The sequence below is a fragment of the Ambystoma mexicanum genome, chromosome 5q (assembly GCF_040938575.1).
Source record: "Ambystoma mexicanum isolate Mex_15411 chromosome 5q, UKY_AmexF1_1, whole genome shotgun sequence".
In the NCBI taxonomy this organism is placed as follows: domain Eukaryota; kingdom Metazoa; phylum Chordata; class Amphibia; order Caudata; family Ambystomatidae; genus Ambystoma; species Ambystoma mexicanum.
Genome location: NC_090933.1, coordinates 738027077 through 738042438, shown reverse-complemented (window position 1 = coordinate 738042438; position 15362 = coordinate 738027077). Strand labels below are relative to the sequence as shown.

General features: G+C 43.4%; 1 protein-coding gene across 1 annotated transcript in view; it reads left to right on the top strand.

The window, feature by feature from the left end:
* Nucleotides 1–15362, top strand: part of CRISPLD1 (cysteine rich secretory protein LCCL domain containing 1) — a 625896-nt gene that overhangs the window by 301207 nt on the left and 309327 nt on the right. The window contains exons 11-12 of the mRNA XM_069621225.1: nt 2909–2952; nt 6920–6992. Coding sequence (XP_069477326.1) covers nt 2909–2952; nt 6920–6992 — 117 coding nt within the window. The remainder of the gene's footprint in view (nt 1–2908; nt 2953–6919; nt 6993–15362) is intronic.

Below are 15362 nucleotides of genomic sequence, written 5' to 3'. Positions count from 1 at the left end.
TGTTACAAGACCGGCATATTCATAGTTCATGCGAGCAGGTGCCTTTCAGCCCCCCAGATCTGACAGCGGAAGAGAAAGTTGTTTCACAAATAAGCTTAACAAAGTGTCTGAGTGAAGATGAGGCGATAATATAAAAAGAAAAATCTTAAAATGTATTCTCATGACATGCAGCCCCACTAAGCCGTGGAGCCTCAAATTTGCCTTGTGACTCCGGTGGAACCCGTTAATGTTAGGCCCAATATTTATCAAAAGAGACCCCCCACTCATTGAAGGACTGAGACAGCAAGGTGTTTTACGCTGCCCTCACTGTCTTAACTTCCCTCTGGAACAGCCTAGCTGCCCCTCTCCATCCTGAGGCACAGCTCCTAAACTCCTCAGGACCTTCCTTTTCTCTTCCTCCTTCTCTCTCCCTCTTCCCTGATAACCTCTTTCTTTTCTCTCCACCCTCCTTCTCCTTCCTAACTCTGTTCAGTTTTTGCCGACTGGTTACCTGGTTCACCTCCAGAGCCTTCAGGTCCCAGGCTCCCCTGCCAGTCTTTGCACTTGCCTCTGGACCAATGCACTTTCAGCTTACGCTCCTTGAGCGGGGCAACTGCTTAGCACTCCCCCCCCCATCTCTGCACCTCTGTCTGTATGTATGCATGACCTAAATGTTACTAGGACCAGTTACTTTGTCTGTCCTGCCCCCCTTAACGTTTTACACCCCCGCCCTCCCAAGCTTGGTCTCAACTGTATGCACTTGACCTAGTAGGAATGTCATCTGGCCTACTATGCTAGTTTTTATGTTTAGATCATTCTGAATCTTCAAGGCCTAAGAATGATTACTGTACCTTCCCACCTTCAAGCGGTTTGAAGCACTTCACCTGTGTATAAGCTCTATATATATATACAATAAATAAAATGAACTCCACATTTTTGGTATTCCCTCTGAGGAATGTACATTCATATCTATATCACTATGAGGTATAGTGTCTTGTATTACATGTCAGATGCTGGATAATGAAACCCAACCTGTTGTTTGTGATGAGATACTACATCTTTGTAAACAGTGAAAGCAATATTGCACTGTTTCCGCACCGTGCTTATGTAGGCAAGGGCGGGACAAGGCATTGCCCTCTGCCATCAGATTCACTTAAGGACACCATGATGCAAATAAACTGTGCAACCACATTTGATGTCCCACTGATTTTAATCTGATGTGAATTTACCAAATCTTCTATATTTATGGCAAAGCATGTATGGCAGAGCAGTGCATTGTAATCGGCTGTTGGTGATCTGCATCCCTGATGTGAAATGGCACTGGCACAGAATACAGATGTGTGTGCATCCAGCTGTTCCGAACATCCATATTCAACAAAGCACAGCCCTTTTCTGTGCTTCTAAAGACAGGCTCCGAGGTGGGGTTGTGCCCTAACGCAAACTTGACACCTTGGTATGATGGTTTTCAGTCTTGGGGTGAGACTTACATCATCCAACATATGGATCTCTTATTGTTCTCTGAAGTGTACAGTTGTATTGCCGAAGGATATTGGTATTCCAATTGGCCACTACTGGCCCTATTTCGAGGCAATGGTGTAGGCACGTCCTAGACTTGAAAAGGGTGGGATGGGACAAGTATTAATTCAACCAGTATTCCTTGGACACAGATGGTAAAGCCGAATATTACAACCATTAAGAACAATGCACAGTTTATTTCTCCCAAAAGACACAGTTCCCAAGGGCATATCAGCTGAGTGGGGACAATTGCAGGCATCAATCCCACCCCCATAACAGTTCATAACAAGCTATGACAATTCATAGGTTGTCATAGTTTGGTTTGTGTGCGGGAGGCCTTCCCTACACACAAAACGTAATGGGCCTGATTTACAAAAGTGTTTTTGAATGCGAAAATCCCATTGAAAAACGTGGTCTAAATCAGGCCCAACATGACAAACGCTTTGTAAACTAGGCCCAATGTCTTCATGTGGCAATGTTTTTACTGTAGCTTAATCAGCAACCACAGTACAGGTGACTATGCTCGCAAGCCGTCAACGAGTTATGTGGCCAGAGTAATGCAAAGGGATAAAGCATGACTTGCAGGACCCACAACATTTAGAGAAAGGAATGCTGTAAATGACCGTGCCAGAAATGTGCACTTTAACCAATAAGAGGCAGCCCAGTTCATTGACAGGGGAGGAGTGGAGGGTGAGAGTGGGATCTGGTGTGCTGTCCTATATTAAAAACATATTGACCCCTTAGCCAGAAGAAACCCGACTCCTTTGAAATCAATGAAAGCAACTAGCGTGTAAAAGTCAAATTCTTCTTTAACTCCTCTAATCAAACATATTTGCATTTGCCATCAGAACTATGTCTACTGTTTTATCTCCATTCACATCTGCACACTCATCATGACTTGCTAGGGCATTTCGTTGTAGCTGTGGACAATACTTTTAAAAACACATGTGAACTCATCCGTTCTCTTTAACACTATCATGTACAATCGTGTAACACTATCATGTACAATCGTGTACGACACTAAAATCATGATACAGCCAATGTATATACTTTGTCGTTGGAAAAACATGTCAAGTTTGCGAATTAGAGATTTATTTATGATGAGCCTCTTACACCCTGACACAGGATTGCTCAATTACATAGTCGAATTTACATAGGGGATCCAAATTTGCCCATTGGGAATTGCATTGCATTAGGTGAACATGGGAAACAATCTGTAAAAGTAAAGTAATTGCCCTGTTTTTTTCCGCATGTGTTACAATTGAAACGAGAGGATTAGTATGTAAGAGAATCATGCACAATTCAATAATTCTTTTCAGCACTGTCCCACGGCTAAACTCACCGCTGCAGCTTCTGTTGTATTGAACCTTCATGGTGAACATTTCTGATATTCTTTTCTTTTTTTTCCCTTAAGGAAATATCATTCTGCAAATTCCTTTACTGTTTCAAGAGTATCAGGTTGGTACTTTTTGAATGTGGAAAAGTGTTGCATGGTATCTGCCAACTTTCTTTGCATTGCTGTGGGGTATATTTTAACTGGGTGACACAACTGCTCAGGGCAATGTCATAACCCCCGCTAAGGGAGACGTGCACAATCAAGTGGTGGTTAATTATAAACTCACATTCATTCAACAAACTAGGACTATCCCAGTTTAATAGTCCCAGACACAAGAATGTTGCCCCAGATTCTGGGAAAGAAGATAGGTTATTTTGTAATACTAAGTATGTTATTAAATAATGAACATGCATGCAGTCTCTGTAATAATGCAGTATATCCCAATACAAAGCTTAAGGAGTTTCCAAACTCAAGAAGGCTTCTCTGAATGACCAGTTCCCAAACTGAACTTCCTACGTATGATTCTTCTCGAGGGATGCAATGTTAACACACTTTTAAAGAATTTGGGACATTTTAGCTAGAACGCAAATATGGTTTTGTTTAAGAACATGACTGCATTGCAGTTAGAAGGCTATATGCCTCAATACTCGTTTGATGCACTTGTCTGGAACCACGGAATAATCAAATGTAGAAAGGCCCTATTCTGTTTCAATAAATCCCAGTTCCCACAGGAAGTCACATGATGTATTCATGACCAATGTTCTTCAAACCCTGATTCGTAAATTAAAATGTTTGCTTTTTGAATTACACATGGATTTACCATATAAGACCTCTTAATTTGTTTAATCAATAGTAAGCAAATAACAATGTCTTTCTCCTCCCTGTTTCAGTAAAAGTGACCATGGAATCTGCAAAATTACAGAGATAGTAACATCTCCACAATGCAGGAATGACATGTTCTAATTGAGTGCATTATGTACTTTACTATGGCTCAAAGGGACAATACCTAGCCCATTGGAGTAATTGCAACTCAGAACATATGTGTTTTTTGAAGTTAGCCTTACATGAATTACGTATTTGAAGACTTCCATTAATTCACCCGTGAACTGATGTGTTTGCACCCTTTTCACATTTTTTGGATAACCTTGTCCTGCCCAAGGAGTGTTTGGTAGTTGATGCTAGGCCAAATTCAAAGACTGTACCTTGGCATGGACTCACCCCATGTCAAAACTAATTATGGGTGTTTCTAATTGCCTTACCACATTTTTGTCAACAGAGTAGTAGATAAATGCCGATTGACATTGAACAAACAATATGAGAATTAAAAACGGATTACAATTAATGTTATTTATAAGAATGTTGCAAGCAATACATTTGGGGCAGCAGGACCTCATGAGCATAAGTCTCAACTTAACTTTTTCATTAATGTATTTAAAGAATGGATTTAGCATGTTCTATGTTTCAAAAATGTCCCTACACCTGTTGCTGACAACACACAGCCTTGCTTTAACATTAGATGGATTTTTCAATGTAGCTCCATTTGCACAAGGTATTTACAACGATAAACAGGAGTAATGTGCTTTGCAGAAATGTAAATGATATCACATGGTGGAAGTCTATGTAAATGCCATTTAAAAACATAACGATGATTTGATCTATGCCGGTCATCAGTGCTTGCGCCTAAGCCTCCACCTGCATGTAGGCCACCCCTTACCGTCTCCCCACGCTGCTCTCTTCCTTCTCACCTATAGCACTGGATGAGGTCACCGAGATAGTCTGTTCTACGAAAGTCTCCTCCAAACAGGTGCTTCCCTGCTCCTCTAGAATGATCAAGGACAACATTACCTCTCTCCCTCCCTTCAAGGCAAGGCTGAGTTCTGTAACCACTCTTTTGCCACTGGCTCTTTCTCTTCATCCCTCAAGCAGTCCCTTGTGCACCCCCTCCTAGTAATCTGTGAACCCTTCCTGCCCGCCTAACTACCGCATTATCTCCACTACCCACTTCTTGGGCAAACTCTTGGTGAAGTTGGTCAATTCTCAACTAATCAATCACATTGAATCTGCTGGCTGCCTCAATGACCACCAGTCTGGCTTTGGAGCAGCCAAAGGCATGGAGACTGCTCTCCTGAACTCCTGTGATGACTTACTCTCACACCTTGACTCCAACTCTCCTTCCGCCTCCATCCTCATTCATATCTCCTCTACCACTGACACAGTCAATCATTCCATCCTCATAAATCGGATCTGTGATACCCTGGGCATCATGTACCGGTCACTGGATTGACTAAGCTCTTTTCTGTCGAATTGGCCCACCCAATTGCAACTGGGCCCTTTTCTCTCTACCTCAATGTGGCATCTCTATCCTCTCAACATCGCTTTTCAACATTTACCTTGCCCATCTTGTCCACTTGATTTCTACCTTCTCTCCTCATTCCCAGCGCTATGCTGATGATACTCAACTCTCCATAACGCTTCTCTCTTCACCCTCCTCTCCTTTCTCTGTCATTCGTGACTATCTGACTTCTATTCAGGGATGGTGTGTTGCTAACAATCCCTTGATGCCAATAAGACTGCTATCCTTCTCATTGGGACTCCTGCCCCCTTCTTCCCTCCTACTCTCTGTCCGCTCTCCTTGGCCCCCTTCCTCTCACCCTCGTGTGAGTCTAGAAAATTGGTTGACACCTCTCTCTCCTTCTCACCTCACATCGCTGACCTTGCCAAGAAAGCCCACTTTCAGCTGCACCTCCTCAGAGGCATTCTCCCTTTCCTCACCATCCTCCAGAAATTCAATGTCTCTAGAGCTCTGGTTCTTTACAGGCTGGACTACTGCAATGGCCTCTTCCTTAATCTGCCTGTTTCCTCCTTTTACCCTCTTCAACTCATCCAGAATAGGACTGCAAGACTTATCCTTGGCCTCAAGCCCAGTGACCATATCTCTCTGGCCCTAAAATCTCTCAACTGGCTCCCAGTGGTTGCAAGGATCAAATCCAAGACCCTCTGCATCATCCACAAGGCTTTCTGGGACCCCGCTACATCCAACTCTCTCTCCTGAAATACCTCCCTGTTAGAGTCCTTCGGTCCTCTAGCTCCAACTTTCTGCCGATCAGATATGTCTCCAAGCTGAGAGTGGGGGGTAGACCTCTTTCTTCGGCAGGAGCCTCCCTCTTGAATGGCCTCCCTGCCTCTCTCTGTCTTGAGCCGGATATCCTTAAGTTCTGGAAGATTCTCAAGACCTTCCAATTTTCCCCCTCCCTCCCTCTCCCCTTCCCTGCTGGTCTCCTCCTGCCACTGCGGCTGGTTGCCTATGTCCCTTATGAGTCTTATTGGGGTCAGGCCTTCCTTCAACCAGTCCTCCCCTGCACCCTTTCTTACCATTACTCGCCCTAAGGCACCTTTCCCTGACAAGCCTACTGAGGCTGTTCTCTGTCGTCCTCACACTAGTTGACCCCTACCCTGGTTCCCATGGCACTTGCCCTCCTGGGCTCCACTTAGCGCGTGCCCAACTCCTGGGCTCCCCTCCCTCTTACACTTCTCCCTCTTCTCTTAACCCCCTCCCTATCCCATATCCTTTGCTACGATCTCCCCCGCACTTCTCGACACTGCGCTTGCACAATCTGATTGTGACAAGGCCTAACAGGGCTGTTACTGTTGTTTTCTCTTCTTCCCCATACTCCCCCCCCCCCTCGTTTTTGTCTTCTGGTGGCTGGAAACACCTTTTGCTGTATAGGTGCCATACAGATGTTCAATTAATAAATAAATGAGCATGTACATGTATGGGGATGGTCTAAATGCATCACAGATAATGAATTAAGGCATACATTTAGATTATGAGTCAATGTACATAGGGCACACATATAACCTGAACTTACGTTGAAAACCAATGGCTTTCTGTGCCAGGGTATTTTAAATGGAAAGCATTTTACTCTAAATACAGATACTGTGTACACAGCACACTTGAATGTGAGCTCAACTATATTGTTGAAAATTGCATACGTTTGTGACGTACACATGCTGCACACAATTTCCTACAACTCAAAGACCCTCATATTATTAATGTTACTGTTTATATTGTATTTTTCTTGTCTCTAGTTCAAGCTGTCACTTGTGAAACGACAGTAGAACAGCTGTGTCCATTTCAGAAGCCAGCCTCTCACTGCCCAAGGTGATTTTGTACATGTCCTCATCTATTTAATATTTTAATGTGATTTCTGTTCCTATAGTGTTTGCACTTTTTAATGCAATTTGTTTTTGCCCAATATAACCCTGATTCACAAAACTTTTTCCAGGTGCAAGTCAGATGCATATCTGGAAAAGTAGCAATTTGTGCATACATAAATTATGCAATATTCCAAAAATTTTAATCGCATAGCCCTAATTCAGTATGAACTCGATTTCCGAAATCACGGTGCAGTGTGCTTGCGGCTCATTTCTCTTGCCCTATAATCCAAAATTCACAAAAGGGGCTCAGGGGGATCAGGAGTGACTGTCTGTGGCCATAGTGTACTGACAGACATGGCGTCCCCATGCTAACAAGTGTTAGATACATTCCTGAGAGCTAGTTATGCATTTTCAGGGTTCGCAATAAAGATTGGATAAGCAGGAGCTAAAAGCAGCTACCCCAAACCCACCAAATTGGCAAAGGCAAATGTTTCCACATCTGCTGCACAACAGTAATCTACATACTAAGTAACTGCTCAATATGAGCATCCAAAGCTTATCAAAGCTGGGAACGTAGACAAAAGAATGCCCACTTTTCTTACCTAACATCAATATTTCATTCATACTCTTCTTGTTCAAAAACATGAGAAAACCCATCTCTAAAATAATTTTCAGTAAGTTGTGGCATTTTTAGCACATTATTCACCCTTTAGCTGCACATTTTAAATTTTGGGTGATTATTTCACACTTGATATTGGACCACTTGATATCTCTGTTAACTGCCATGCAGGTCACAACTTAAACACACCCCACAGGAGCTTTTGTGATAAACCCATCTAAGTGGCAAACAGTAACTACAAAGCATTTTGTGTCATGCTTAATGTGCACAACCTTTGCACAACAAGCAATCAGCATTCATCAGAGCTTAAAGTTTCACAACGAGAACTTCTACACTGTTCATGTTAATTGCTGGAGCCATTAATTGTGTGCTGACCCTTGGAGGGCCAATAATGGTTGCAATAATGGTTACAAAGAATGTGTACAAAAACAGGGGTCGGCAGGATCAGTGATCCCATGGCCAGGACATTTCCGACCACCTGCAGGGCCATCTGTCCTGCGGCCATGACACATTCTGCTACTAGATGGCCAATCCTGATGGCTCTCCCAAGGGCCACAAATGGCCATAGAAGCCCCAGAGAATCTTCACTGTGGAAGATATGCGGGTGAAAGCTACCTTCTTGTGCCCACCTGTCCCTCTTACTGGCAGTACACCATAGATTACAATATTACTGTAAATGCATAGTAATCTGTTACCCACAGCATCTGTGCTGCCATTCTACCAGTTAGTGTGCAGCAGGACGGGGCACTTGAGTGATAAGTCATTGACAGCCTCTGACCCTGACACAGGATTGTCCCTTAATTCGAAAAGGTAGAAAAGAGAAACAGTCCTGTTGTGCCTAAAGTACTAATACTAGTTTGCATGTTCATAATGATCTCATACTTGGGATACCGCAGTCATCCAGTAAGCTTTGTCATTATTTGCCAAATTCAATGTTATTCATTTTTTAGACATAAAAAGGGGGAAAGTTCATACTGGACCTGTGATCTGCAGGCTACCTGCAGAAATCGGCAGCAGACACCAGTGTCTCTCCTGATTTCTCTGAGCTATTTTGCTGTGCCTGAAACTATCCCCTTGCAGTAGAGACATCAACCCACTAAGCTGTCTTACTGCAATTGGAAGCTCACAGCATGAAAAGAGGGACCAGACACAATGGATAGAGTAAAGAAAAAGAGAGACTGGGAAAGAGTGAGGCACAACCAGTCAGATATCGTGTGACCGAGAAGAAACTACTGGGGAAACAAGCAGTAGATAGGAAAGACAAACACATATGTTTTTTAATAAAAAGGAAACAATATGAGGAAATAGTGGAGGCTAATAAACCTAGGCATCTCACAAAGGGCGGGGAACTGCAAAAAAGAAAATGCCTAGAGAGGCGGTAAGAGAAACAGCACAAGAGGGACCCTCAACAAGCTTTGAAGATCACTACACTTATCCATACAGTGAGTCTCCGGGGACGTCAGGGAGTCAACGGTAGCAGTAGAACTCTGCGCCTGACAGGAGTGCAAGGAATAGAGAAACCTGAGATGCCTGGCTGGGCAGATGAAGGCGAGAAAGACTGCAAAGGAGTGACTAGCCAAGAGACTGAAACCCCAAAGTGAGGAAGGGGGAACAACTTGGGAGAGGGGAAGAAGGGGCAGAGAGAGGGTGAGTAAGTGAAACTGCGCAAGAGGGACCCTCAACAAGCTTTGAAGATCACTACACTTATCCACACAGTGAGTCTCCGGGGACGTCAGGGAGTCAACGGTAGCAGTAGAACTCTGCGCCTGACAGGAGTGCAAGGAATAGAGAAACCTGAGATGCCTGGCTAGGCAGATGAAGGCGAGAAAGACTGCAAAGGAGTGAAACCCCAAAGTGAGGAAGGGGGAACAACTTGAGAGAGGGGAAGAAGGGGCAGAGAGAGGGTGAGAGTGAGAGGGAGGTGAAGACAGTGTGTGGGGGAGGACAAGGCAAGAGTAACAGGGACAGAGAAAGCATGAGTGGAAAGCTTGCAGTTGCAGGGAGGTACTGGGAGACCAATAAAGGAGTGGGAAGGAGGTTGTCTGTGGGAGAGTAGGACACAGGGAGAGGAACACAGAGAGAGATAGTGCCAAGAGGAAACAATTGTGAAAGAGAAGCAAATGAGAGAGGAGAGCTATGCGATACAGGCGGTGTGACTGACAGTGGCAGGAAAAGGGGATGGATGAGATTGTGTGAATTTGCCTGCCAAGAGACTTTTTTCTTCAAAGTTTTTGAAACATAAACCCTGGACTTGTATATAATATGTCCTCTTCCTGCAACTCGTTGCACTCCTGAGCATTTACAAATTGCAGTGCCAGTACTATGATTCTTAAGCTGTGTGAACAACATGCCATGCTTTGGCTCTGCAGCTTGCCATCCCAATTAATTAGTTGTCAGTGTGTATGTAAATACTTTTTCAAACAGCTCTGTTGAGAGATTCAGCCATACTTTGTTTGGAGGCTTCATTTAACCCCATTCTATTGAGCGCTGCCTATGAAAACACTTGATGAATGCAGAAGATTTAGAGTGACAAACTCTGCATAGTGCATTTAAACTGAATAAACTTGAGGCAGTAAATAATAGGTGTGATAAGGTGCCAACCATTTCGCAACTCATACATACAAGGGGCAAAGAGCCCTGTCCATGTACCTCCGATCAGCTGTTTGGTTGTTCACTGCCCTGGTCATTGTGTGCAGGCCTCCAGTAGCGGGTCGGATCACCCAGAGAGCGATCTTCCACTAGCAGGCCTCAAGCAGCCAGTTCAGATGCACATGGTGGTGGGCTTGGTCCAGGGGCTGTCCTATCCTGCGGGCCCATCCATGGGTCTTGTTGATCCTCCCGAGCGCAATGGAGAGGCTGTGTGCTGCTACCGAGATCCTTATCTCTTAGTGCCTGCCCGGCCGAAATATGAAGCTGAGCAGCCAAGCCCAATCAATTACCCCAACTAGACTGTACAGTGCATGAACTGAGGATGAGGCACGTCACGTGTGATGGGCCAGGCCTGGGCCGGGAACTGATAAGAAACAAATGTTGCCTTTAAGCAAATGAAATGTAGGCCGGGCCTGGAATCTGGCGCTTGCAGACCCCAGGGGGTGCTAGCTTGGCTTTGCCCACACCGCTGCTGTCAGCAGGCATGCTACAGTGCTCAGACAGTGTTTTCATATCACTTTTTTATTCGTAGTATTACAATAATTAAATGATGCAGCATCATGCATGACTCTGATGTTGCTGGAGTCGAACTGGCGCCCCCTGGAAGCTGGCACATAAGGCAGCCGCCTGCATTGCCTGATCAAAAGACCGGCCCTGGGGTCGGAAACAGGGATGTCATTTCACCAAAATACTGGGGGTAGCAGAAGTGAGATCACACGACCCTTGACCTCTGATGACATCACAGGAAGGACCCCACCCCGAAGTGACATCACGGGAGGGGATGGGACACAACATTTCACCCCTTGACAAAACAGGAAGGGTCAGCAAATAGCATTGTTCACTATGAAAAATATGGTTACGAAATCACTGTAATGTGATATACATTGCATACAATAATGGATCAACACATGTATCATTAATATCATTGTGTATAGGCCCATATTACATAATGACTGTGAATGCAAGCAGACGTCCAAGGCCAAATGATAATGATGTGTTATTTATATAGCACTTACACTTAAGCACTTTATATCGAACAAATATACATACAATATCACCCAACTTGTGGTGGTACTCATTTAGCGACCACAGAAGAATGAAAGGCTGAATTCAGGTGTTTAAGGACAGACTAAATCAGTGACTCACCCCCAGAAGTGTGCCTGAAACAAACCGTTAATGAGTCTAGCAATTATTGTATTGAGTTCCAGAAAGACACATTATTTGTTATTCCTATTTTTTCTCATTTAGGGTCACTGTTCAAAGTGTTACACTTTTGGAACCCCGTGTTCTTTTAAGAGGCCTGAGCAAGAAAGCCAGCAAACCCACAAACAAAGAGGCACATGTCACTGGCCAAAGTCCAGGCGCTAACATTTTTAAAAAATGCAAAAAATTTAAATAGTTTTTTTTAGGGGTAGCAAGGGAGACCACAGGGGTAGCAAGGAAGACCTCAGGGGTCGCAGTTTCTACTGCTGGTGACCCCCAAATGACATCCCTGTGTGGGAACCCCTGAAACATCCTCAGTTCAAGAGAGACTAACAGATATACATATCACAGAATTTCTCTAGCTAGCAAAATCAAGTTCCAGTTTCTCTCACTAACCCGATCATGGATCACTCTGGTAGCTATCAAACTATCTCAGCTACAAGGAAACCTACTTTATGAAGCTAAATGTACTTCCTAAGGAATAGTGTTGATGTCTGTTATTCTGGCTGGCAGGGAGATGTGCACATTGGGATGTATAGTACAGCTCTTCCTCACCACAGTTCTAGGTCTAACAAACAGTTGAATGCAATGAATGTCTACAATAGTTGTACCTACAGTCCTCAATACAGTGTATAGCAGAAGGTTTGTGAGTAGACCATCTGTCAAATGTTTCCTTACTCAGTACACCACAGTAAGTCCTACTTTCACCCAGGGATGTCATTTCACCAAAATATATGGGGTAGCAGAAGTGAAATCACGTGACCCTTGACCTCTGATGACATCACAGGAAGTGATATAATTTGACCCCACCCCAAATTGACATCACAGGAAGTGATGGAACACCACCTTTCACCCCTTGACAAAACAGGAAGTGGCATCACATAGCATTGTTCCTAAGTACACTACGATGAATATGGCTACAATATCACTGGAATGTGATATAGATTTCATACAAGAACAAATCACCATTTGTATCATTGATATCAGTGTGTATAGGCCCATATTAACAAATTGTGAATGCAAGCAGACATCTAAGGCCAAATGATAATGATGTGTTATTATATAGCACTTACGGGTTAAGCGCTTTACATAGCACAAATATACATACAATATCACCCAACCTGTGTTCGTACTCATTTATAGACCTCAGAATGATGAAAGGCTGAGTTAGCCTTGCTGGGATTCGAACCTGAACCTGCAGATCACACACATCGCAGCAGTGAGCGCTCAACCGACTGAGCCATTTTTATCAGCTACAGCTATTTTACCGGCTGTAGTAAAATGAGCAATTACATGCCTGAATGATCTCAAAGTCAGAAAGCAAATTACACTCTAAAGTCGATACCAATAAACTGTAACTGAGATTGAACAGCAGGCCAGTTCATCTGCAGGTCTGGTTCCAAGTTGTCCACATATCAAGCCTGTGTGGATCTAGTTTTCAGGCTTCAGAGGTTGACAAAATACATACCATTGCGAGGGTTCATAACTGCGTATTAAAGAATTTAGAGTAGCGCAGGGAAAGCAGCGCACAGACACACGGCATCCCATACTCTGGGCACTCATTACCTCATACATGCAAACAAACATCCTGAACTGCATGACAGTGAGGTAGGAAAGATAGACACATAACAACAAAGCATTCTTTGTGGCACAATAAAAATCAACGGTCACTTGATGTGCTGTGATCAAACATTTATACACTGTACACAAGCTTTTAGGCACAAGGATTTTGTCAAGTGACATGGAGACTGAGATGGAATGTCTTGTGATGATTCTATCACAGAGAACGGCAGAAAAAAACATCCTATAACTGCAACTTGTGAAAAGCAAAATTCATATAATTTATGTCTGCATTGTGAATTGACGGTGTTTAAGAACAAACTAAACCCGACTAAATCAGTGACTCACACCTTGAAGTGTGCCTGTAATAAACCCTTAAGTCTAGCAAATATTGTATAGCATTCCAGAAGGCTATTTGTTATTCCTATTCTTTTTTATTTAGGGTCACTGCTCAAAGTGTTACACTTGTAGAACCCCCCTGTGTTTATTTTAAGAGGCCTGAAGAATAAAGCCAGCCACTGCAGTAACACAGAGCCACATGGCGGTGGACACAGCCCAGGAGCTGCCATTTTTTTAAAAAATATATTTTTTTTCTTTTTTTCCCCAGGGGTAGCAAGGGAGACCTAAGGGGTCGAAGTTGTGACCCCTGGAAACCCCCAAATGACATCCCTGCTTTCACCCTCGTTTAGTGGAAAAACATGAATTCTCTGTTAAATACATTTTTAAAAGTGTCTCCGACAGACATTGATTCAGAATGTTTTTCCTGGGAAAAATGTAACGTGGCCAAAACCACATTTCTCATTGTAAACAACCTTTCCCTGACAATACGTTATACATCTTTTTTTAGTTTAACTTCAGTGTGTTGCAATATACTTGATGTTATGCCATAAGCTTTTGTTTCTAGTTTGCATGTTTTTATCACCATAAACAAAACCGTTCATTTAGGGGTGAAGCTTATAAACCTCCACCTCATTATAAAAAACACTCCATGCAAAGAATCCATGATTGGAAAAACACAAATTACAGTACATATGTTATTAAATACAAATTAAGATTTTAACAAAGGAACAGAGCAGCAACATTGAAAATACAAAAATGGCATACAACCACCCAGAGCATATAAATAATAGGGATGGGTGAGCATTAGAGGGTTCTAAACTATAATCTCGCATATTGAGGGCCCTGCTGAAAAAAGATCCATTTTTTCTTTCGATTTTTTGTAGCCTTCAACTGCAGGGTTATGACGATTTAGGTGGTGGGGGGATTCACACCCCGAAACACCTTGGAGCCGATCACCTGTACATCCCCACTCTCTCCCACGCTGGTGGGATTTTCTTTGAAATGGGGGATTTCGCCTCTTGAACCTACCTTTACACCCCTGGACACTGCCTTCCTCACAGATGCACACACAAACACACTTTTGCTGACCATGGCCTTATCAAACACTTTGCTCCCCTACCCCTTCCCTCCACCGCTACAACATTGGCCCTCAACTGCCACACGTCAACCGTCTTCCGGCACCTGTCAGCCCCTGCGTGCACTTGTGTATGGCAAGCGGTGTGACCTTGGTTGGAAAACAATCGCTTTTGCCGGCATGCAGTCCCAGGTATTCCATCTTTTTTGCCCACGATGATAATCACCTAATACCCCTTAAAGTACGTGGATCAAATGCCTCCTTCAACGTTTGAAGAAAAGTTTCAAATCTGCTAATTTGAGTCTCCATAGATGGCTTGCAAGTTGAATTGAGCCAAGTCACTAAATGGCTCAAATCACCTCAAATTGTCTCAATCCAATTCGAACCCTAGGCCCCTATGACTTGAATTAAGTTATAAAACAATTTAAATCAATGTGCATTGTCAAACCTTTTTTGGCACAAACAATGTATGTCCTCAAGTAGCTCAAGCGCTAAAAAGACTTTCAGCCCTATTGCCAAAAGTATCAATATGGGGTGTTTCTCTGCATTTCGAAGATCATCCTCAATCCACAAACTGAATGTTCTTGAAATGTGAAGAAAATAGTCTTCTTCCCCTGTGCCTATTTGAAATAGGTGCAAGGCAATGCATCATTTATGACAGGATATTTTCTGGGCATATTACGCATGTTCTTTTAAATGAAAAAAGCAAGGGTACAGGATTTCCAGGCACAAGCACTTAGAGAGTTAAATATATAGCGGGTCAGTCGGCGATATGCCAATATGGTGAGGGACAGGCCCCAGGGAGAACACTGGCAAGGACGACTAAAATGGACAACCTTAGAGACAGGATCTGGGCGATAGCGGACGATCACGGGGTGGATCGATTTGAAGACAAAGAGATAGTACGGCAGTTCTTTGGGTTTTTATTT